The sequence below is a fragment of the Ambystoma mexicanum genome, chromosome 5q (assembly GCF_040938575.1).
Source record: "Ambystoma mexicanum isolate Mex_15411 chromosome 5q, UKY_AmexF1_1, whole genome shotgun sequence".
Taxonomy (NCBI): domain Eukaryota; kingdom Metazoa; phylum Chordata; class Amphibia; order Caudata; family Ambystomatidae; genus Ambystoma; species Ambystoma mexicanum.
The window spans coordinates 1,010,832,855-1,010,857,347 of NC_090933.1; the positions used below are offsets into that span (position 1 = coordinate 1,010,832,855).

Below are 24,493 nucleotides of genomic sequence, written 5' to 3' on the forward strand. Positions count from 1 at the left end.
TAGATGGAAAATGTGTTAGAAGAGTGAAAGTCAGTGACACTGACATTACAGGAAGGGTTGACATAGTAGAGAGTGTGATGGACACGCGAGGTTCAGCAAGAAAGATGAGAGAGTAACACATGCAGTACAGAGTGGAGGAATACACAAAAGATGGAAACAGTGTTGAGGGAATAAAGAGAGACGTGAGAAAGAGATTGTATCATGAAAGCATGAAGAATAGAGGAGTGAGGGGATGAGAGGCAGAGCGCGTGCGGTGGAAACACAGAGAGATAGTGCAAACCTGGAGACAGAGAAGAGTGAGGCTAATTATAGGAAACCTGTATACTCTAGTAGGTTACTTAGAATTCCTAAACTATGCATTTTCACGAGAACATTTCTCAGTGCAGGAAGACTTACTGACATTTTTCTAAATTAAATTCTACTGCAATTCCACATATTTCTAAACCAAAATGTGCCATGATCACGAATGCGCACCGAAAAAAAAAGGATTTCCATATGCTTTTTTGATACAGGACATTGTTCACAACGTGTTATTAGATGTTACATTAGATATTTGTTTCCTATGTAATAAAAATAGTTGCTATTGCACTGGGCATAGTGCATTTTTATATAAAAGTATTATTATAACTAAGCCGAAGTCGGTGTCCGTTTATTAAAGTCAGAAGAATACACGTCTGAGCTGGCCTGGGTGGGATTCAAAGCTGGCACCTGCAGAATATGCAGGTGGGTAACACACTGAGTTATCTTCTCGGTACTAGGCTCTTGACAAGTGAAAATGTGACCTGATGACCACCCATTTTAATCAACTGTAAAATGGGCACTTTGAAATTCAAGAGGCAGCTGGCATGACGAGAGAGAAGTCCTACTTCTCTGGAAAGACGTGAAGCCAACCAAGCAGAGCTGAAGGGGACTCAGCAGAGCATGGAGAAGGCATGGCCGAGCAGACACTGAGTCAAGGGGCGTGAAGACTAGCAAACAAGAACATGTCAAGTGGATGGGATCAAATGTTGGATTAGTGGATGGAATATTTGAGGCCTCATAAGGAGATGCACTCATGGAGCAAACGTGGTCAGACTCCCTAACGACCGTGCAGCAGACAGAGCAAGCACACTCTCATAGTGGATTTTGGTTGCGCAAAAGTCACCAGGATGCTAACAATGGCAAAATATACCAACACGTACTGCCTGCATTCTAAGGATTCTGATTGAGTAACACGCAACCAGCGTCCACTCCATGTACTAATCATACTTCCAAATGACTTTGCGGTGAGTAACGTGCTACACAATATATGCATTGATTGGACACTGCATGTTTGCTTTCCATGCCACTTGTGTTATTTTCTAGATGCTATTGTTGGCTTTCATCAAGATAAAGGCCAGGGAAGACCTATACTGCTCTAGTGGTGCTGCAAACCGAAATTCATCCATTCATATGTGTACATAGTATTTAGAAATAATGTTGAAACAATTGTTTGTCAGTTACAAACATACATATTTAACACATAATTAAGATTTGAACACAAATAAAGATGAACTTACTGATGCATTCTGGTAGGGATTTGTCCCAGTGGCTGTTAGGCTGGCACACTAACACTGAGGATCCAAATAGGAAATAGCCAGGATTGCAGTCATAGAAGACCACTGTTCCATAAGTGAAGTTGCCGTGCTCAATTTTGCTTTCACGAATGGAGTTGTCAGGAATTCCTGGATCAGTGCAATTGACCACTAAGCATAAGGAAAAAAACAAGAATAGTTGTTGTTTAAAGTACACTAAATTATACACATATGAAGGCAACATTCAAGCTGAGCATGGCACAAGCTGCAGGTATCAGCGTCATTGTTAGTTAGCGATATTTCTACTGCTAAGGTCACATCCGGTGCTACATGCAGATCGGATGCTTGCTCAAGCTGGTTATGCCACACGCAATGTCCGCCAGCACATATGGCCATCGGTGTGGCCAGGAGGCCCATCAGCACTGACAGTATCTGTATTTTTATCCCCAGGAAGAGAACAAAGGTATCCTTCTGAAATAGGCCCAGACCCTGCTGCGTGTGAACCTAGCTCCAGACAGTGATGCGAAAAATATGTGAGAACCTCAGAAGGCGCAGGATCCTGTTGGTAGTGAACTGACATCATGTGGTCGTGGCAAGGTACAACTGCATTTCCTCACAGGCCACTGTATACCAGATATTGCTTTGCATTTACATCTACCCAAACTGCCACTGATCATGGGAGACCACTGCTAAAGACACAACGTAGAGATTCCAGGAAGCTGTCAAGAAAGTACGTGTTTCTGTGTGGCTGTCATGTTGCCAAAATACGTAGCAGCCACTGGTATATCACTTGACAGGGCCCAGCAAAGAGAACAAAGTTGTACTTTTTTGTTGTTGTTTTTTTTTTTAGCATTGAGCATTTCGAAAAGCGAGGACTATTTAGAAAAGCTCATTTTCTGAGAAAGAAACACCAGCACCATTTTAAAAAGTAAAATATATGAATATAAATATAAATATAAATATAAATATAAATATAAATATAAATATAAATATAAATTTAAATAAATAAATAAAAATAAATAAATATCTTCGGGCCTCATTCCGACTTGGCCAGTAAGGGATAACGGTCACCGGTAAGGAGACTGGTGCCGTTAAACCCTTACTGCCCAATTCCAAGGTCCCTTAGTGGGAGCTGCAAAGGAAGTGTGGTCTGACCACACGTTCTTTATGGGTACCGCTAAGGGATCAGGCGCTAATAACGGGCATGCTAGCAGGCCCGTAATTAGCGCCTTCCCCATTCCCATTGAGCCCTATGGGGGCTCAAATGGGAATGGGGAATGGTTGGTTGGATGGGGATTTACCGGGTCCGCACAGGTCGGAATATGTCCCGGTAAGTCCCCATTCAATCAGACCGGACACGGACCTGGTATTGGAGGCAGCCATGGCACAAATAGCGCCATGGCTGCCTCCAATCTCGGAATGAGGCCCTTGGTCTTGATCACCTATGCACTTGGTATTTCTTCTCATATGTTACCACTGATGCAGTGAAACCGACATGCCAGGAATATGGGCCATCCTTGTGGAGGCCGGTTTATACCTGGCGATATTTCTGTCTTGTGCCACCAATATGACAGCACCAAACAGAAGAAAAGAAACCCTTCAAATCTATGCCTTATTGAAAATGTACATATGTTTACTTATGATAGTTTATTAGAAACATATAATCTAGAGAAATTCAGGTTTTTGTTACATCTCAAGGTTCTCTTGCAAAGGGGCCGCATTTAAAAATAAACTATGGTATTATCCTACATAGGATTCATCCAAATTTATGTCCAGGCATTTCTCATTGTTCCGGCACATACATGATAAGGATCCAGACAACCAAAAAGAGAAACACACAGGGCACCTTAGAGGATGACCCACAAGACCAGACATCCAGAAAGCTTGTGACAGGAGCATGAAGGAACCTGATCAAAGCTACAACACAGCTCAAGGGGAAAAGGAGGAAAAACAAGCACCAAGAAGCTGTTCCATGATGTGGGCAAAAGGTAGGAGTAGACCAAGTCAAGTAATCTAGAAGACAGCATAAAGTTAATGATGCCACCAAGATAGAATATCACCAACAAAGAAGACGCTAGGATCAATAACTAAGGGCCTGGTTTCAGCCTGAAGTCCCTCTGGTCACAACATAACTCTGAAAAGCCAAGTAGACCAGCAACATTACATAGCACCCAGAATGTTAGAGAGCCTGAACTCCAAAAAATGAAAATCTGCCCAAACAGCAACCGGTGACTGATGTGAGGCCCAATAACCTCTTGATTGTGGAAAAGGCTGCAGGGTACTGCAGTCATGTTCCACTATTTAAGGGTGCAGTGATCAGAAGAAGGGTCAGGTTTGCAGAGGTCACAGATGGTGTTCCTGGTTAAGACTGGGTGAATTAACAGTGATATTTCCCTCAAATTATGCTTTTACAGTGGAGTTGATTGTTACCCATGATTTGCCACTTTTGAACAAATTGCGCTTTTGCCCAGAAACTCTTTTGCCAGCATTATTATGCAGGGTAATATCAGAAATCAAAGATTGCACTCCACGTGTGGAATTTGAGATTCAAGAGATTTTGGTCCAGGAACTACCAATTTCTCGACCTAGAGAAATGCATTGGTGTCACTTAGCCCTACATCTCGTCCAGGGACTGCACAGCCAAATTCTACGAACCAGGATGAGGTGAGCAGATTTATAGAAGACTCCCCTAAAGATGGTGGAATGACAGGACAAGCCCAGCAGTAGGACACCACAGTATGAATCATGTTGGTCAGGAACAATGATGCTCCACTGACATCAAAGGGCTGCAGGACAGGAAGTAGGAGGACTTGAAGAAGAACTCCTGAAGAAATATGGGTGTAGATGTCGCACGAAGAAGCAGTAACTTCACAGCAGCAGCAATGCTGGTGCTCATGTATCCAACCAAGCATATGGAACACCGATTCATGTCTAGCCTAAGCCAAAGGATGCAGGAGTTTAATGAGGTGCACACCAATCTGCAACAAAAATGACTACACTGGCTAAAAAAAAGATCCAGAGAAAGACTAGCGGACAGCGGACTAGCGAACGTCCAGAGATGGATAGGAGCAGAGCTATGACTTACGATGAATGGAATCATCATCACAGGCTTCCAACAGGAACTTTTCAGTGCATCTTCAACATTTCGCCTGCTGTGGTTCTGATGAATAGATTGGGATCCCTACAGATACACACACTAACAAAGATACAGATTGATGTCTCTTGGAGACCCTCACAGTTTTGCAACGGGATGACACTCGCAGAAAGGTGATTGTGGGCTCTGAAGACCACTCACATAGGAAACTCATAATAAGAACATTGTGTTCTTATTTGGCACTTCATGTCACACTCCGCCAGATTCTAAACGCTGCAATAGCAGCATTATTTTTACCCCACTTGTGTCGCTATTTGGTTTATCAACCTCGGTAGGACGAACGGCTAAGTTGAAATGGCGATGTATTTTCACTTGCAAAGTATATGCTGGGCATCATGTCAGAGACCATTGACTAACCCGTGCATCCATTTATTATTATTATTATTATTATTATTATTATTATTATCACCACCCATCGCCATTATTATTTTTATACTATTACTACTTGTATTACTACTGCTACCATAAATCCTGAACCCTGTGTGACCCCATAGTGTATAAACTAGCTCAAATTATTTTCAATTGTACTGAGCTGAAAACAAATCCTAAATGGACCTGTGATAAGCAAGCTGCAGTCAATTCTCTACAAACAGCACTATGCATGTTATGTTTGTTTAAAAGCCTTCTTCTGCTTCTATTATTGTTACTATTGCTATTATTATTATTATTATTACTATTGCTATTATTATTATTATTATTATTATTATTATTATTATTATTATTATTATTATCACATCTGTCAGTAATCAGTAATGCATTTGATAGTGCCATGTTTGTTACACGGTGTAGTTGATTCAGTAAGCAACCATTCGTTCCTTATATTATTTCAGGAAACTGTGATCTTCGAATGTGAAAATCTCCCATTTCAGGGCTCCTGGCAAAGAATGGCCACATTGTATGGCCCGAGGAGCAAGAATAGACATCACTTCCCCTTGACTGATGTTCGCGAATTGTCAGGTTTAACGATTGTTCTTCCAGTGGCACCCAAGGGATCACCAGTGACGAGGGAACGTTTACACATCCTGAGGTCGACGTGGCACGGAGCGGCCTAGGAGAAATGTGCTTGACCTTTGACGACTGTGCTTGTACTGCATAACCAGCGACGTGTGCACACAAGGCGGCCAGACCACAGTGAAGTCATATTTGGTGGGCCATAGACACCTCTGTTCTCTAGGCTGCTCGTGATTGGTGTAACTCGCCAGAAGAATAACGGGAGCTTTGCCCATCAGTGATTTCCTCCTGATCACTTTTTGAACAGAGGGGGCCAGTTGGAACATTATGGGTTTCTCAAGTTCCTACCTCCCATGTGTTTGTGCATATCGACTGATGATATGACTGTGCTCGGTCAGCAGTAAAAAAAAGAAGTTCACACAGAAAAAGGTGGTTGCGCTTTTTTGTGCGCCCCGTTTTTCGGTAATCCTTGCAAGAATCTTTGAACCAATCAGAAACATAGGGAAAGCCAGAAGGACATCTATTCCAGAAACCAGCAGCATACACCCCCCAAAGGGAACATGTGGTCGGCACCTTTCTTTCCAGGACATACACCACTGTGTGATACTTATAGGATGTACTTCTACTTGCTGGCACGAGTTGTTTAATCTGGAGATTAATGTGGACAATACTTTCTACCGCGCATGTCGGCAATTGTGATTATACTGGCATTCGTTGAGAAGCGTCTAGGGAGCATTGGGTCTTCACATGATTTCCTTAAGTGAGCATTTTTTATTTGTGGTCCAGCTGTCAAATCAGAATTGAAATTACCCTAACCCATGCGGGTCACTGTTTTCGTTGGGTTGCATAGGTGTTTTATAATGTTGGTGGGTGATGTATGATTTCTCGAGAAACCAAACTGGCAACCCTTTTCCACTCACAAAGGTTTAGCATAAAACGTCCACATAATCGTGCTGCGGAGCAAACCGGAGAACAGATTAAGGGCCTGATTCGTGGCATTTTTTGCACAGTGCAAAGTGGCTTTGTCCAGACTTGGCTTGACAAAAATACACTTTGCACGGTTCCATGGATCAGGGTGTTTGCCAGCAGTGCAAAGTCACTTTTCATCAGTGCAAATTCTCTATATTAAGCGGGCAAATATTCAATGAATCGGGCCCTTAGTGTACAGTTGGAATTGGGTTAAAAGTATTACCATTTTAAACTGTATCTCAACTACATGGTCCCTTTAAGAACCAAAGCAGTGAGATCTATTATCCGAATAAATGTTTCTGGAAGTTTGGGAGGCACATACATTTCTATGTGTCAGACATCTGTTAAAACTAGGTCTCTTTTCCTTTCATCCATCATCCGAGAAACCCATTAAGAGGACTGCACCCACAGCAATAAAGGTTCATTATCAAAAATAGAGAGAAAAACATTGGATTACACATTCCAAAATCCTCGCTTTGACAGTGTGAGTGAGCATCATGAGAATCACGTGATCACTCTCCAGTACTGTGGCGCTGGAGTCTGTCTTCCACATCACCACAGATTAAATGAACTAGATTCCTCTTAGATTCGACAATTGTTGAACTTTATTTTGTTCATGAACAACATACGCCAGTTAATGGATAGCTTGGAGAAAAAAAAAATACTATAGATTTGGATAAACTATAATGAGACTTCCACATAAAAAATGAACACAAATTAAACTACACACTTATTTGAATATTCCCATAATGTATTTTCTAAACATAGTCATAGGGCCTCATTACGACCCTGGCGCTAAGTGTTTAACGGCGCCGTAAAAGGCTGAGGCGCCGTTAAACACTTAGCGCCTTACTACAAGGTCCCTTTTCGGGACCCGACCTTAACGGCTGGTCTACACCAGCCGTTAAAGTAGGGACCCGCAAAGGGACCTTGGTGCTAAGTACGGTACCGCAATTTGCGGTACCGTACACAGCGCCTTCCCCATTCCCATAGAGCCCTATGGGACGAAAATGGGAATGGGGAAGGGCCATAGTTCAATGGGGAATTACCGCCCCGCCAACCTTGGAATGGGGTGGTAATTCCCCATTGAACCATGGCAGACCCGTTACAACACCGGCACCAACCAGGGTGCTAATAGCGCCATGGTTTAGCGCCGGTGTTGTAATGAGGGCCATAGTCTACTCTAAAAGCACAGAGAGTTCTGGACTCAGGGAAAAGTGTCCCAAACAATTTGCCTGCACAAGATATATTAATACATATATATATATATATATATATATATATATATATATATATATATATATATATATATACTATAGGGTGGCGATAGGCAGAGGCATAACCAGGATTGTCCAACTAGTGGGGCCTGAAGCTAATGTAGTTGGGCCCCACTCCATGGATACTAACATACGTAAATGCCCACAAAGTGGTGTTGAGTGGGCATTTACAGATTTTGTGTGGGCCTTGCCCACTCAGGCCCTACCCTGTCTACACCTCTGGCGATAGGTTAGTCTGACTCCCATAGGAACCCCTTACATTTCTATTTTTAATAACTTTTCATTCAAGTAATAGATTTGACCAAAATTTTTGAAGTGATTGGGGACTCGCAGGCCCCCTAAGATTGTAACACTTCAAAAGGATCCGTTAAAATATAGAAAAGTTATTGAAAAGACAAAAACTTTTTTTGCAGCCTACTTCCCATTCATTCATTTTCCCAGAAGCGAACAGGGTACATTTTTGCCAAAGCACACAGCCCAAACCACTGGAGGGATTTAGACCAGATCCAAAAAAAGTGTTAACTTTCGATCTATGCTTGATTTGGGGTTATGACGTGCAGTAGTTTTCTAAATATTTGACGGAAAGGGGGTGCCCCCTTCTCAAAAATAGTCAGCTATATCTCAGGTAAATTAGTAAAACCAAGGTTTTTTAGAAATTAAACAGCTGCCATCTTGTTTTTCTCTCGATGTGAGATATAGCCAAGAATATAGGAAAATAAAACATAGGAAAAAATCTATTTGCAGGTAAACAAAAAGATGCAAATGCCATCAGGCAAGAGGTGGGGGGATGGCTAGAATGCACCGAGGGAAATGTTGGAGTTGGAGCATAAGCATAATTCTGTCACAGAAAAAGCATGTTCTGTGGGGGGAAGGGGAGAGGCAGGGGAGGTGAGGAGGCCATGGGAGGAGTGGGGAGAGTTGGAAAAGATGAGGGTGGGCATTTGATGAGTGCCTGGGTGGGCACTCATCAAATGGGTGGGCAGGAAAACATGTTTTTCCATGACGTTTTTACAGAATTCGTAGCTATTTTTCCGATAATTGAGGCTATAAAGGACTACAGATAGATGCGGTTATGTCTAGATCCATAACTGCTTTTTAGAGCTTTCTTTTACAACTATAGTAACATTGGGGGTGAAAAATCATTGGTCAGGGCCAAAGCCACAAAGCCATCCATGTTTCCCATCCATGCAGTAACAAGGACAAACCCTGCTTAGCTTCCAAGTGAGGAAGGGGCCAGCCCACTAGGGCCATGTTACCTGATAAATGACTCAAAGTTGCAAGACCACTTAGAGAAATGGGATGGCCCTTTCCTTGCTTTGAAGTTAAGCAGGGTCAATCCCAGTTACTGCAAGGATGGGTGACCGAACAGGCATACAAATCATTTTATTTTTAAACCGTGCTACTGTCAGTCCTTGTCAGGTTTTGCACACAGTGACCCTTTGTTTACCATTTTCTGAATTACATTCTGGTATTTGTAGTCTCACAGCCAATAATAAAAAGAAAACACAGATTTATTTACAGATAAAGTGGGTTTCCAACCAGTGCTGTTACTGGCACCAACCCTGCTTAGCTTCAAAAGAGGAAGGTGTCAGCCCCCTAAGGCCTGTTGCCTTAGAAATGTGCCCACCTTACAAGACCACTTAGAGCACCATTGCCTTGCTTTGAAAGTAAGCAGGGTCAGTCCCGGTTACTGAATGTAAAATGTTCATTGGTTATTTATAACACTCTTAATACCCAGAGATTTCGAAACACGGACCCAGGGATCAAACCTGTGTGACTCTGTGTCGTTCTGCTTCCAAAGCAAGCATGTTACCACTGACCTATCCTCCTGGCCCATGGATGGGAGACAGTCGAAAGCAGATTATTGTTGAAAGCCAGGCATGGGGATGTTGAGGGAAAATGATAAGAGGGCAAGTAAGTCACAAGTATTTGCCCATGATGTGGCAAGAGATTTTGCAATCCTGGACATGGGTGCAGTAATTTACCTTTGATTGTGGGTGCTTTTCAGTGAACAAATAAAGGGCACATGTGGGTGGACAGCATCACATTAGCGGGCCGGCACAACCCCTTATGTTTCTTTGAGGTTAGCAAGCTTGCTCAAGTATTTGGCTACTAGGATTTTACTCAGGTGGTCAATGTCCAAGTCCAATGCTATTTTGTCTTGCACACTTTCTGCTATGGAGAAGGTCAATTGAACTACCTTTGTGTAGTTCACTTTAAAATATATATTCACTTCCTGTGCATATGTTCATGGTGGCAGCTTGATCTTGGAACTGGACACCAAAGTTCTTCTTGGTCACAATATAGATGAGGAGCTATAAAACTTTATTGGTATGTGATTATGAAATAATGTGTTTTTTTAATTTCTGAATTTACTGCTCCTGTGTTCTCTTTTGCTCAACTGTCAAGTTTTTAACTTGTGTTAATGTATTGTCAATTCATTGTATGTGATTGTTGGCTTTTAGTTATTTCTGAACATCACTATTTGAGTGCTGTGATTAGCTGCGGTTCATTTTTTAAATGTAAGGAGCAATAGGTTTTAACTTTTCCTAGGTGAACAGTTTTATTTTCAGAATATATGTCAGCATAGTTTGCACTATCATACTTTGGACAGTATGCCTGATAGGTGTTTTTAAAATTGGATATCTTTTTTTTGCATTTTGCACATACAGATCCTTTTCAGCGTTCATCTGGTTGTGGAGGGCAATGGAAGGGATCCTGTTGTCACAATGCATTAGCAATTTATGTATTTCCCTACAAAAATTTTTTGGGCTTCAATAATAATAATAATAATAATTAGGCTTTTATATAGCGCTACAAACCCTCAGGTATCTGAGCGCTGCTTATTATTACCCACGGTGTGTGGTGCTCATTTATCGACCTCGGAAGGATGAAAGGCTGAGTTTGGCCCCGCCGGGATTCGAACCTGCGTTAACATGTGCCATCCAGTTGGATTTTCTCACTTGTTTTGCTGACATTTACAAGTGCACTTTATGCCACACTGCTGGTTCTTGGTCTTTGGTGTTTGACAGCAATGAGTGATTCCAGTTGTGGGGTCCTGCTATGAAAATGCATTTGCACTTTATGTTTCCTTTATTTTATTTATTGGATATTTGTAAGGTGCCTATAGAAGTGGTGTTTCATGGTGCCACAAGACAAAAAGGATTTAGGCAAGGAAGAAAGGTACAATAACGGTCCTACTAGGCCTTGTGAAATTCGGATTGTGCAAGTTCAGAACAAGAAGTGTGAGGGAAAAAAAGGGATTGGGGGAAGTGCATGTCAGAGTCCAATGAAGTGCTAAGAAGGGAGAGAAAGGTGAAGGGGAGATTTGCAGTTGTTACGGGGAGGCCAAAGGGCAAGTGCCATTGAAGAGCAGGTAAGCACTGGGAAGGGGGAAGGCAGGGGTAAGGGGCAGGTTAGAGGGCAAGTACCATGGAAAGCAGGTAAGCAGTGGGAGGTGGAGGACTGGGCGGAAGAGAGACTGGAACCCTGGGATCCAAGAGGCCAGTCGTAGAGGTGGAGGAAGAGGTTTGCTGGGAAGTGGGAGAGAGAAGGAGGAGGAGAAATGGAAGGTCTTGGGGAGATTCTGGAACTTATGGATATCTGGCTCAAGCCTAAGAGTGGCAGAGAGACCATAATAGAAGGAAGCACCTGTTGAGAGGAGATATCTTCCCCACACTCTCTGTTTAGAGAAGCGACAGACTTGTAGCGAGTTGGAGCTAGCAAACCAAAGGGTTCTAGTAGGGAGATATCTAGGGAGAGAGATGGTCTCAGCCACCAGAAAGCCTTGTGGATGATGCAGATGGTCCTGAATATGATCCTAGCAGCAACTGGGAGCCAGTGGGGAGAATCTATGGCTGAGAGATTTGTTCCCGGGCTTGAGGCCAAGGATACATCTTGCAGTCCTATTCTGGATAAGTTGAAGGGGACGAAGGAAGGCAGAAGAAAGATTAAGGAAGATACTGTTAACGTAGTCAAGCCTAGAAAGGACCAGAGCTCTGGAGACACTGAGTTTCTGGGGAAAGGTAAGGAAAGGAAGAATACCTCATGGAGGTGAAGTTTATACTGGGACTTCTTGGTGATGTCCTCAATGTGATGAGAAAAGGAGATTGAGGAGTCAAATATGACTCCAACAGTTTTTGCCTAGTAGGAGGGTGAGGGCCCATGAAGGGCAGCCAGAAGGAGAGAGGGAACAGCAGAGCAGGGGTCCCAATAGAGATGAACTCAGTCTTACAGATTAAGGCATTAAAGCAGAGATAGTTTGCAGCACACCAGGACTGGATTGCAGTCAGAGAGTCAGTGATAAGAGAAGAGGAGTAGGAGGTGGAGGAGGAGGAAGGAGAGGGAAGCCTGAAAGAGAACTGCGTGATGTCTGCACAACACTGGAAGTGAGGGGAGAAAGAAGAAATCAGATGTGCCAAGGGGGCAAGTTAGATATTGAAATGCCACGTGAGAGGATAAAGCTTTGAGGGATGATGCAGGTGGAAAGTGTGATAAAGGAAATAAGGAACAAGTTACTTACCTGTAACTGTTGTTCTCCAGCATGGGTCTGGCATGGATTCACATGCTCATGAATATTCCCCGTCGTCAGGCTGGGAATCCTTGGTAAAGAAAAAACCAATATCAGTTTCGTTTCTGATCTGTCTTTCGTAGTAGTAACCAATCACTGGTCTCTGCGTCATACTGACCACAGCCAATGACTGCCCTCTACCTAAGCCCCGCCTCTGGCAGCCATCTTCAGATTTGGAAGCACGTGAAGTGGCAGTATGACCAAGTGAAGAGCCGCAGAGGGGTAGGCGGGAGGGTTCGCATGTGAATCCATGCCAGACCCATGCTGGAGAACAACAGTTACAGGTAAGTAACTTGTTCCTTCTCCAGCATGGGGTCTGGCATGGATTCACATGCTCATGAATAAAGAATACATAGCAGTACACACATGCACAACCATGGGAGGTGGCAAAGGCTCAACATTAGGCATTACATCAAACTCAACATTAAGCAATCTTACCTCCTCACCAGGCTCACCTCAGGTGAACATGTTGCGCAGCACTGCTTGGCCGACCCTGGACTCCTCCCTGGAATCCCGATCGACGCAGTAGAATTTAGTGAAGGTGTGCGTCGACCTCCAAGTAGCAGCCCTGCATATGTCCAGCAGGGGCACACCAGATAGGAACGCCGTGGTAGCTGCGATCGCTCTGGTGGAATGGGCTCTCGGACGGCCAGGCAGCGGTCGGTTTGCCAACCAATGACAGTACATGATACAGCCGGAGAGCCATCTTGAAATGGAAGCCTTCGAGAGAGCCTTCCCCTGATTGACAGGTCCAAAGTTCACAAAGAGTTGTGACGTCTTCCGAAAACACTTTGTGCGGTCCACGTAGAACTTCAGCGCTCTAGCCACATCAAGCGAGTGCAAAGTCCTCTCAGCCGGCGACGAAGGCGACGGGAAAAACACAGGCAACACCAAGGGTTCGTTGAGGTGGAAGTCCGATGGCACCTTGGGCATGAAGGAGGGGTGCGTCCTGAGCACCACCCTCGTGTCGTGAAAAGTCAAGTATGGTGGCTTGCAAGATAGGGCCTGGATCTCTCCCACTCGTCGTGCGGAGGTGATGGCCACAAGAAACGCTGTTTTCCACGACAGGAACTTCAACGGGGCCGAGTGCAGAGGCTCGAACGGAGGTCCCATGAGCTTGGTCAGCACCACGTTGAGCTCCCATGCCGGGGCCGGAGCCTTCACCGGCGGGAACGATCTGAACAGTCCCTTCATGAATTATTTCACCAGACGATGAGACCACAAGGACGTCCGCCCCGTGGTTCTGGTGTATCGGGAGATCGCACCAAGATGAATCTTGATGGACGCGTGTGCCAGTCCAGCCTTGGCCAGCGTCAACAGGTACGGCAGTACTTGGGGAGCCGTAATCCTTAGAGGGTTAATCTTCTGTGCGTGGCACCAGACAGAGAACCTCTTCCATTTGTGTCCATAGCATTTAAGAGTCGAGGACGCCCTGGCCTTTGCAAGAACCTCTCTGCAGTCGGCCGGTATGTCGTATCCTCCAAACTCTAGCGCTGAAGGAGCCAGGCCTGTAAGTTCAGCGACTTCGGGTTATGGTGGAGGATGGCGCCTCCTTCCCTGGAGAGCAGATCCGCGTCCACTGGCAGCTTGATTGACGGGGACGCTGACAAGTCCAGAAGGTCCGGGAACCATATCTGCCTCGGCCACGCAGGTGCGACAAGGATCATCCTGCACCGTGACCTCTTGAGCTGGTTGATGAGCCGGATCAGCAGTGGCAGTGGGGGGAACGCGTATAGGAACAGGCCTTCCCAGGGGAACGAGAAAGCATTGCCCATGCTCCTCAGCTGGGGAAACCTGCTGGCGAACCTCCGGCACTTCGAGTTTGTCGCCGTCGCGAACAGGTCGATCTTGGGTGTGCCCCACCGTCGGAAGAGGTGATCCACTAGATCCTGCCGTAGTTCACACTCGTGGCACGAGCGCAGCTCCCTGCTGAGTGAGTCGGCGATGGTGTTTTTTATCCCTGCCAGATGAAACGGCACCAGAGGGACGGAAGGAAGGATCTGAGGGCCCAAAACACTGCACGGAGCTCCAGGACGTTGATATGGAGGGACTTCTCCGTCGGGAGCCAAAGGCCTCTCGCTTGCAGATTTTCGGTGTGCGCTCCCCACCCTTCCAGGGAGGCATCCGTGGTCACTGTCTCCTGGTGGCCTGGGGTCTGGAAGTCCATGCCCAACGTCAGATGCGGGCGGGTGCCCCACCACCGGATCGCTCGTCGGAAACTCTCGTCGAGTGTGATCCTCTCCTCGAAGTCGCCCGTCGTTTGGATCCAGCGCGCGTCCAGGAACTCCTGCAACGGGCGCATCCGGAGCCTGCACATGGGAATGAGGTAGATGCAAGAAGACATCATTCCGAGGAGGGACTTGATGGACCTCACCTTGGCCGCGTCGGCAACCAACATCCGCTGTACCTTGCCCAGGATGGCCCTGGTCCTTTCCTCCGATGGGGAGGCCAGAAGGGACACTGTGTCGAGCTTCGCTCCCCAGGTCCGTGAGAAGTTGGACGGTCCTTGCCGTGTGCTCCACGGCGAGCTCCCTCGTCTTGGCACGGATGAGCCAGTCGTCCAGGTAGGGGTAGACGTGGATCCCCTCTCGGCGCAGCTGCGCCGCCACTGGTGCAAGGCACTTGGTGAATACCCTGGGTGCCGACCGTAAACCGAAGGGAAGGGCTCTGAACTGATAGTGACGCCATTGGACCACGAACCTGAGAAATTTTCGGTGCCCCTTTAGGATGGGAATATGGAAGTAGGCATCCTCCAAATCCAACGACGACAGGAAGTCGCCCTCCTCCAGCTGCCCCAGGATGTGCTGGAGGGTGACCATCCGGAACTTCTGTGCCTTGATGAACTTGTTCAGCCGTCGTAGGTCTAGGATGGGGCGCCATCCTCCCGTCTTCTTCTTCACGAGGAAGTATCTTGAGTAAACTCCGGAGCCCCGAAGCCTCTCTGGGACGAGTTCGATGGCGCCCTTCCTGAGCATCGCCTTTACCTCCCGGAGAAGCTGAGGGACGTGAAGCTCTTTCCTGGCCACAGGGGGGACGCGCGGGCACCTTCTTTGAAACTCGAGCGCGTGGCCCTGGGCTAGGGCGTCCAGCACCCAACGGTCGGTGGAGATGGACTCCCACACGCTGACGAAGCTCGCCAGCCGGCCTCCCACCGGGGCGCTTCGGTGGGGGCCCGACCCCACGGCCGGTTCAATCCTGTTTAGACGAGGCTTTGCCAACTTGGCCTCCTTGGCGACGACGGCTGGGTCCGCCTGACTTGCCTCGTCCCCAGTAAGCTTCCTGAGATGACGAACGGGCCGCTTGACGGTAGGTGGAAAATCCGCCGCCGGAACCTTTGGAGGCGCCCTTGCCTCCGCCGCTCCGAAAGGGCGGCCGCCGTTGCTGGAGAACCCCGAGAGCCCGGGCCGTCTCCGTGTCCGCTTTAATGGCTTGAAGGGAATCGTCCACTGTTTTCCCAAACAGGTTGTTCCCATCGAACGGCATGTCCAGGACTCTGGTCTGTACGTCTTGACGGAAGTCAGTAGCGTTGAGCCATCCACGCCGCCTAAGGCACACGCCGTTGCCCAACTGGCGAAATCCAGTGTCGGCGATGTCCGTCGCAATAGTGATGGCATGGTCCGACGCCACCTCACCTTCCTGCAAGATCTCCAGGGCATCCGCCCTCTTGTCGTCCGGTAGGAAGTCCAGCAGGGGAGCCAGTTTGTACCACAGCTCCCTGTCGTAGCGGGCTACGATAGCCAAGGCGTTGGCTGCCTTAATCGTCGTTGCTGCAGACGAGATGACCCTGCGCCCCATCATGTCCAATTTCTTTCCCTCGCCGTCCGGCGGGGAAGTCGACGTGGACGCCGCACCCCCCCGCTTTCTTCCTGGCCGCCGCGGAGACGACGGAGTCCGGGGTAGGCTGTGCCCGGAGGCACAAGGGGGCCGCATCCGGGACCCGGTACTTCTTCTCATACCGGTCTCTTCTAGCCGGCGTCGTGGATGGGTTCTTGAGGAGGGCGAGGCCCTCATCCCAAATATCGTCCAGTAGAGGTACCGCGAGGACCGTCTTCCTCTTGGCCTCGCGCCGCTGATAAAGGAAACCTTCCTTCTTCTTCTCCTCCGGGCAGAGCTGGAAGAGCTCGGATGCCCTGGCGATCATGGAGTGAAATGATCCAATCTCGTCGGGCGGGGAAGCCCGGGTGGGAGGTGACGACGGAAGATCCTCGTCGTACACCTCGTCGTCCGTACCCGTCGCGGCCGTGTCAGTCCCCGTATCATCCCCTCGAGTCGTGGACGGGGAGGAGGGCTGAACGGGGCGCGAAGGTTGAGAAGGAGGTGGAGGGTGAATCCTTCTTTTCTTAGGAGGGGGGCTGCCAGAAGGGCCTGGTTCCGGGTCCCCCGACGGGAGTGGTTCCTCCACTGGTAACGGCAGTCTCGTCCTTATCTCTGAGCATAAGGACTGTATAGCCAACAAAATGGCCGCTGAGTTGTCTTGCGGCGCTGGCAGAGGGGAGTCCGACGGGCGGTCAGGGGCCCCGTCGGTACCCTCGACGATGTCGTCGTCTTCTGCGTTGGGATCCCTCCCGACGGGCTGGTCTTCTTCCACGCCAAGGCCGTGGCTTAAGACCTCGATCAGTTCTTCCTCAGAGGTTGAGGCCGAATCCACGACGACCTCCTGCCCCCCCTTTTTCCTCTCCGTCGGAGGTTTCACGGGGGTCCTGTCGATGGGCATAAAAGAGGACTCCCTCTGCGGCGGCAGGGAGACTCTGGGCCCCGAGGTCGCCACCACTGGTGTAGCCTCCACAGGCTGAGCCAGGGCCGCCGCGACTGTCTCGATAGAGGCCTTGGCCGGATGGATTAAGGCTTTCACCACCTTAGGTGCGCTCACCGCCTTCTCCTTGAGGGGGGACACTGCCTCGCTCCCCCTCCGCCTTCGAGCTCGACTGGGGCCTCTCCAGGAGCTTCGCCGGGTGCTCGGCCTTCCTCTTACCCGACCCAGAGCGTTGGCTCGTGGTTGATGGTGCTGGGGAGGATGCACCCTGCCTGGCGCCCGTAGAGCCCGACCGTTCGGCGCTCCCGGTGCCAACGGACTCGCGGTGCTTGGCCTTATGTTGGACCCCCGTCGCCGGGGCGTCCTCAAAGGTCTTAGAAGACCGCTCGGATTTCTTCCTCTTCTTCTCGCCGGACGGGCTCTTCCCTTCCAGCCAGTTGGCGAGACGTTGATGACGGTCCTTCATGGTCCGCTCCGACATGTTGCCGCAAAACGCACAGTCCTTCTCCACGTGCGTCTTGTCCTCATGTAGGCAGTAAAGACAAAAGGAGTGTTCGTCTTCCTTAAAGACATTCTGCAGCTGGCATCCAGGGCAGACCCTGGACAGCTTTCCGGGCGTCGAGCTTCCCTTCTCCTGGGCCATGACCGAGTTGGGCCTGAGAAACTTCTGGAGTCCTCCAAAAGCGTAGCTCGACGAATCTTCACCCTTGAGGGGCGTGGACGAATCCGACACGGGTCCCCGTTGATCGGATGGAGAGTCGGTGGAGCTTGAGGCTCTTTTGACCGAAAAAAACAAAGTTTTTTGAGAAAAAACGTGAAAAAATAGCACTAACGCTCGAGAGCAATAGCACGAGGATCCCAACATATGAACGTGTGGTAAAAATCTGAAGATGGCTGCCAGAGGCGGGGCTTAGGTAGAGGGCAGTCATTGGCTGTGGTCAGTATGACGCAGAGACCAGTGATTGGTTACTACTACGAAAGACAGATCAGAAACGAAACTGATACTGGTTTTTTCTTTACCGAGGATTCCCAGCCTGACGATGGGGAATATTCATGAGCATGTGAATCCATGCCAGACCCCATGCTGGAGAAAAGGGCCCAGTTGTATCTGGGAGACTATGTTGGAGAGGATGGAGGTCAACCAATCCATAGCCTGACCAGTGATGCAAAGAGTGTCACAGAGATGATTTATCAGGGTGGCGTGATTGACCATGCCAAAGGCGAAGGAAAGATCAAGGAGGATAAGACCAGAAGGAGAGTTAGAGACAAGAATAGAAAGAAATTTGTCACAGTGTTCAGTGGAGCAGTTTCTGTGCCTACGAGGCCAGTGTGAAGAATCAACTTCTGTGGCATCAGCGGTCCAGGGATGAATATCAGTTTCTAAACCAGTAATCAGTCCCACACTTCTAGTACACCAGAAGCGATCTGAACAGATTGGAAACACAAGTAAATTACAAACCTCTTTGTCCAGTTTTGGTAATGTATATGGAACAGAAGGCTTATCTCTGCAAGGTTGTGGATCGTTGGTTAGATGCAACACAGCGAAAATACAATTGTTACCCATTGATAAAAGGGACTGTCCAGTCAAGGTTGTATACAAATATCTTCTTTAGTTCTATCACACTACAAAATGCAACCCACCATGTAAAGGAATGCAGAGGATAGACAGCTTCAAGAAGGAAAAGGGGTGCAGTCTGGATACCAACATGAGTGTAGTTGGTAAAGTAATTAATAGCAATAGTTTAAAAATACTTGGTTTCAGCACACAGGGAGCAATGGGTTGTAAAATGTCTCTAGGGACTTTGGAGAAGGACCAGGGGGACAGAACCACAATGTAGCTTGTGCTTGTAATTCTTGTTGCTCAATAGTGTTGATTTGGTTTCACAGCGCTTTGTAGCTCCTGCGACAGAGTTCAAGAAGGAAGACAGCTGCAGGTCTCAGGTGGCAGGCAGTTTGGCGAGGGAGGCTGGGTGGATGGCTGCAGGCTGTCCTTCACGGTAGCTCCAGGTCAGGATTCATTAGCTCAGTGCTGGTTGGTGGGTTTGAAGCGCTGGTCGAGGCATCTCAGACAGCATGAACAATTGTGGCGCAACAACTGTCAGCGGTGCAGACTGTAGCAGCTCAAGGGGCTTGACTGCAGCAGGTCTCCCTTGAAGTTGTAGCAAGGACAGACATTCTGTCTCCATCAATCCATATACTTGTACCTACTGAATGGGGTCCCACTGCAGAAGGGGACACTGTAAATGCATAGTCCCAGACATGACAGGTGACTGCCCTTGATACTGAGAGGCGGGGGCTGCCTTCAGGTTGACACAGCGCATATCAAAGGTTGTTGCGGTTAACTGTCTCTTAAGTTAAACTCTTGTTGTGCCTGTTTGAAGTATACTCTATTAGTATGTTAATTATGTTAATTGATGCCAGCATCTGCAGTGCTTACACAAACGGACAGGGCTGATCCATGGAGCCTTTGATAGTTAATTAGGCTGGCCACGGCAGGGGGAAGGTGTTTCCTTCCCCAGTTTGAGGTGTCTTGATGTTCTCTTGGCTGTCATATTCCAACTAAAAATTACAGGGGGGCGGTGAATGTAGGCTGTGTCCACACAGAGTACACAGGTCTATGTGTATGTCATGCGGTGAGTATAGGAAAATGTGTGTGGATTAGCCTGACACATTTTCCAGATGTTGATCTACCATCATTCAAAACCAATTAAAATTTCAAAAAAGCCCAGACGAGCGCACTCCCATCATGCAGATGGTCGAATTCCTCACAGCCAGACTGATGGTCATGAAGGCAGCCAACATAATCAGTTGAGAGATGGCAAGCTTCTCGAGTAGGTTGCCCAGGAAGGGGATAATGGAGATAGGACGATAGTTAGCAGGACAGGAAGGGTCATAGGAGGGCTTTTTAAGGAGGGGTGCACAAGTTCTTGAGGGGCTGAGTGAAGGGGCACGTGGCAATGAAGTGATTACAGAAATCTCCAAGGAAAGGCACAATGGAGGAAATATTGTCCTTGATAGTTCTAGAGAATCAGGGGAGCACCTCTTTGGAGGAGACTTTCATACAGAGGACTAGTTTAGCAACCTCATCAGGTGCTATGGGAGAGAAGGAGGAGAGAGGTAGGGAATGAGGGAGGGGAGTTAAGGAAGGCATGATAGCGGGGGAGGAAGGAGGTAGAGGGAGGGGAGAGTGAGGACAGAATGTCTTGGCTTTTTTAAAGGAAGTGAGAGATGAGAGAGGTACAGAGGGACATGGATGGAAGATGAGATGTAGAGACTGCAGAAGGATTGGACAGGTTCACTAGAATTGTTAGAAGCCCCAGAGATATAAACTTGGATGTGAGCCATCTTCTTAGCACCAACGTAAAATCTGTATTGCCTTTAGAGCAGGCGACAGGCCGGTTTCTCAGAGGATGCGTCTGATGCCCCCCACTTCCACCCAGCAACTCTGATCTTGCGTTTCAGAGTGGCTAGGTCAGAATCATACCAGGTGCTTCGCTTGGAGGCTGGCTTCATGCGGATCATCATATCAAGGGTGTTGGTGATAAAAAGGTGAAGATTAGCAAGGATGGAGTCAGTGTGTATGTCCATGGGATGGGAGAGAGGGGAGAATGAAGGTGGTAGATATTGCAACCACTGACACTTGCTTCATCCGCCGAATGACGGAGAAGGAGATAGACAGTGAAGGCAGAGGGATAGTAAAGGGACCTAAGAGATCAATATGAGAAGAACTGAGGAGGTTGTCAGACCAGGAGAGAGTAGTAGTTTGAGGGTTGGAGATAGGAATGTCAGAGGAGATGAGAGCATCAAGGGTATGTCCCACAGTATGTTTCAGACCTGACGGATCAATGGAGAGGGAAAGTGCATCACAGAGCCTGCAAAAGTGACTAGTGGCAGCCTCAAAAGAGGCTATGTGAATGTTGAAATCTCCAAGGAGGAGAAGTTTGGAAGTAAAGGGAAGAATCGAAGAGGCGAGGTAAGTCCACTTAGAGAGGAAGAGGGCAGAAAGACCAGGCGTCATGTAGATGGTGGTAAAAGTCAATAGGCACTCAAATGAGGAGTATGACTGAGTGGGAATGATAGTGGCAGGGATACAGTCAGGAAAGATAAATGGCACTCCACCTACAGGCCGGTTAGGCCTTCGCTTACAGATGATCTTGAAGACCCCAGGAAGTAGTGTGACGCAGTGTTAGAGCTGGCAATTTACCATGTCTCAGTGAGGGTGAGAAAATCGAGGTCAAAGTCTTCAAGGAGGAGACAAATGTCACAAGCATGTTTGATGGCAGAGCAAGAGTTGGGGGTTGCATGGTGGACCTGGTTACCACCTTTGAAGGTCTTCTGAGGTGGGGTACAGGACGTGGAATACCCATCGAAGGAGGAGAAGGAGGAGGGGTGGCAGGAGAAGGGAGCCAATTGATGAGAGACAGAAGATGTCTGTCAAGAAGTAGATGATTGGGCTGAGAGCACTGGGCCGTGACAGTTCCATTGTGATAGACATCAATGATGCACCTAGAGGATGAGAAGCCTGCCAAGAATACTTCCCATCTGGTGCCTCCATTAATGATAGATGAGGAGAAAGGAGAAAGGACAGAGACCAAATGTGGAGTCCACAGGTCTGGTGAAGGAGCGTCAAAGAGGATGTCAATGACAATCTGCTTGGAAGAAATGTTGACATAGTTGTCAGTATTGGGCACACCTGGATTGTGGACCAGGAGATTTTTTATTTTTTTTATTTTTCCTTCCAGACTACAGGACAGGAGATAGAGTAGCAGCTAGAGTAGATTGGTGAGATGGAGGCAGCCAAGAGAGGGGAGAGAGAGCCTAGCGAAGGATGGAGAGAAGGAGGGGGAGCAGAGAGCTGCACAGGCACAATGAACTCGCCAGGCAGCCAAGTAGTAGGCAGATGACATAAGAAAGGAGCAGACACAATGACTTCATCATACTCTTCGGGGCCGCCTGGACGGTCAGCCCTCCATCCACATGAGGCAGGATCACAGAAGCAGCAGTTGAGGGCAATAGGAACAAGAGTCAATGCTGCCAATTGGTGGGCAGGTGTCCTCTACAGTGAAGACCACAGTGTGGTTTTGGCAATAGAGACAAATGCTTATAGAACAATCAAACAACATAGAATTGAAAGTGACCAAATAGACCACAAAGGGGAATATGCCATGAGAAGCAAGCGGGACGGACATCCATACAATAAGCAAAAAGGATAAATGCATATAGTGAGATCAAGTCCATGTGGCAAAAAGGAAGGTGTAACAGAGGAAAGGGCTCACAGTGCAACACCGATGGAGTAATGTAGCAGCAACAAGGAAAGTCCCGAAAATGTGTGCGCAGTCATTGGGCTAGATAGGGTCCAAAGTCATGGTTCAATTAAGTCATTACATTGTGCACAAGAACTGGTGGTGATGAGGCAGGTGAGGCACTAGTAACTTTAAAGAACAAAAACGTGTTCTGCTGTTGGAGAGTAAAGGTTTCCACGAGTTGTGAGCCAGATATCTGCAGACAAAGACAGTTTCATATTCCTTCAGACAAAGGCTGAGCCCAAAACGTGTGTCCTGCAGTTGGTGAGGAAAGACCTCCAAGAGATGTGAGCCAGATACGTGCAGAACAAGGCCAAAGTTCAACATGAATGTGCAAAAGGGCCCATCAAGGCCATGGTGAACCACACCTTGCAGTGTAAACACAAAGCTGGTGTGGCATTAACTGCTGACACCGTGTTAAGGTAAAGGAGGACTCAGCAATGCAAGGTACAACACGTGTGTGTAGGAGGTGGTGTGTGCTGTCTATACAGGTAAAAAGGAGAAGCATGCCTTCTAAAACACACAACAATGGTGTGGCAGTCGATAGAAAAGTCGGAACCACTCTACAAGTATGGAGAGCGCAGATGGGAGATGAAAAAAGCACACACGGGTGCCATAGCCTCCAGAGTGGTCCAATTATTGGGCGTTGATTCTACTTACTTGAATTATATTGCTGCTGCATTCATTTGCACTTTACATTATATTGTTCAATAATGTGGGTTTGATTGAAGTTGGGACATTAAGTTCACTTGTTCCTGTTATGACTAGGTACTTGCACTTCATGTTTCTGTGACTATTGGGCTCTGACGCTACTTAGTCAGATTTCCTGACCTGCATTCCTGATACATGCATTTGCACTTTGTATCACATTGTGAAATAATGTGGCTGTGATTCAAGCTGGGACATGTTTTTCACTTGCTTTGGTCACAACCCTGGGTGGACATTGATTGACGCAATGATCCTTGACGGGACTGGACATCATGAGTATTTGAGCATGGTATGTGATAAAGAGTGTACAGATGGAATTCAGGAAAAATGTAGGATTTCATCATTTATGAATTATTTATTGTATTTTAGAAAAAGTCATTGGCATTTATAATACTACTCAGTATTTTGGAGATATGGTATGCGACTTTCTCCAGTGCCATCAGCATGTTCCTTTTTATATCATTTAAGTGACTAATTGGGTGTAAGTTATTATTGTCCTTAGACTCCTTTGGCTGGTGAATGTGGCTTAGGCATTGTGTCTGTCTTCTTTAAAAGCTTGCCTGCAAATGGATCTGCTGTAAATATTTGGTGGATTTTGCCCACCGGGGACTCTCCAAACAAGTTGTGGCTTTCAAAATGGATCTTCATGGAATTATTTTGATGGGAATCAGTGTGGGTGGGCATTATTGTCTGCATGCAAAAAGTTGAGCAAGCATCACTATCCTAACTTATAGTAACCCATGCTGAAGTTTATACGTCTGTTAGCCAAAAGTGGGAGTAGCAATACAAGTGTTTGAGATGCAATAGGGTAGTAAAAAATGCTAGTTTAATTAAGCAATAAACCCAGATGGGCAGGGTCTTTACCAGGTCAGGTAACATTAGCCGGGCATTATCAGACCTGGTAATGCCTCCTGCCTGGAGGATTGTATTCCTATTAGCATCACGTCATGGTTTTCCAGATGCTATTTTTTTCAGAACTAAAAAGAAATAAAATCCAAGATGGCTGCAATGGTCATGGGAGAAGGCAACTATAGGTAGTCATTTCTTCCTTTCCATGGCATGGAAGTGTAGGAAAAGACTGTTCCATGTGGAAGCGAGGGACCAGGCTTCTTCAGGTAAATGGTCAAAGTGGAAGTGGGCAGGAGATGTGAACATTGGATGGGATGGATGGTAAGAAGCGAGGAAGAGTTACCTGCTTCCCACAGGGGAGAATTATAGCCTCCCACTGCTCAGGGAACTCAGAATGCGGGCTTAG

General features: G+C 47.3%; 1 protein-coding gene across 5 annotated transcripts in view; it reads right to left on the reverse strand.

Annotated features, from left to right (window-relative positions):
• Window positions 1–24,493, reverse strand: part of CSMD3 (CUB and Sushi multiple domains 3) — a 3,270,409-nt gene that overhangs the window by 358,207 nt on the left and 2,887,709 nt on the right. For all 5 annotated transcript variants that reach the window (XM_069621531.1, XM_069621530.1, XM_069621528.1 and 2 more), the window contains one exon: window positions 1,539–1,724. In XM_069621531.1, the coding sequence (XP_069477632.1) occupies window positions 1,539–1,724 (186 nt within the window). The remainder of the gene's footprint in view (window positions 1–1,538; window positions 1,725–24,493) is intronic.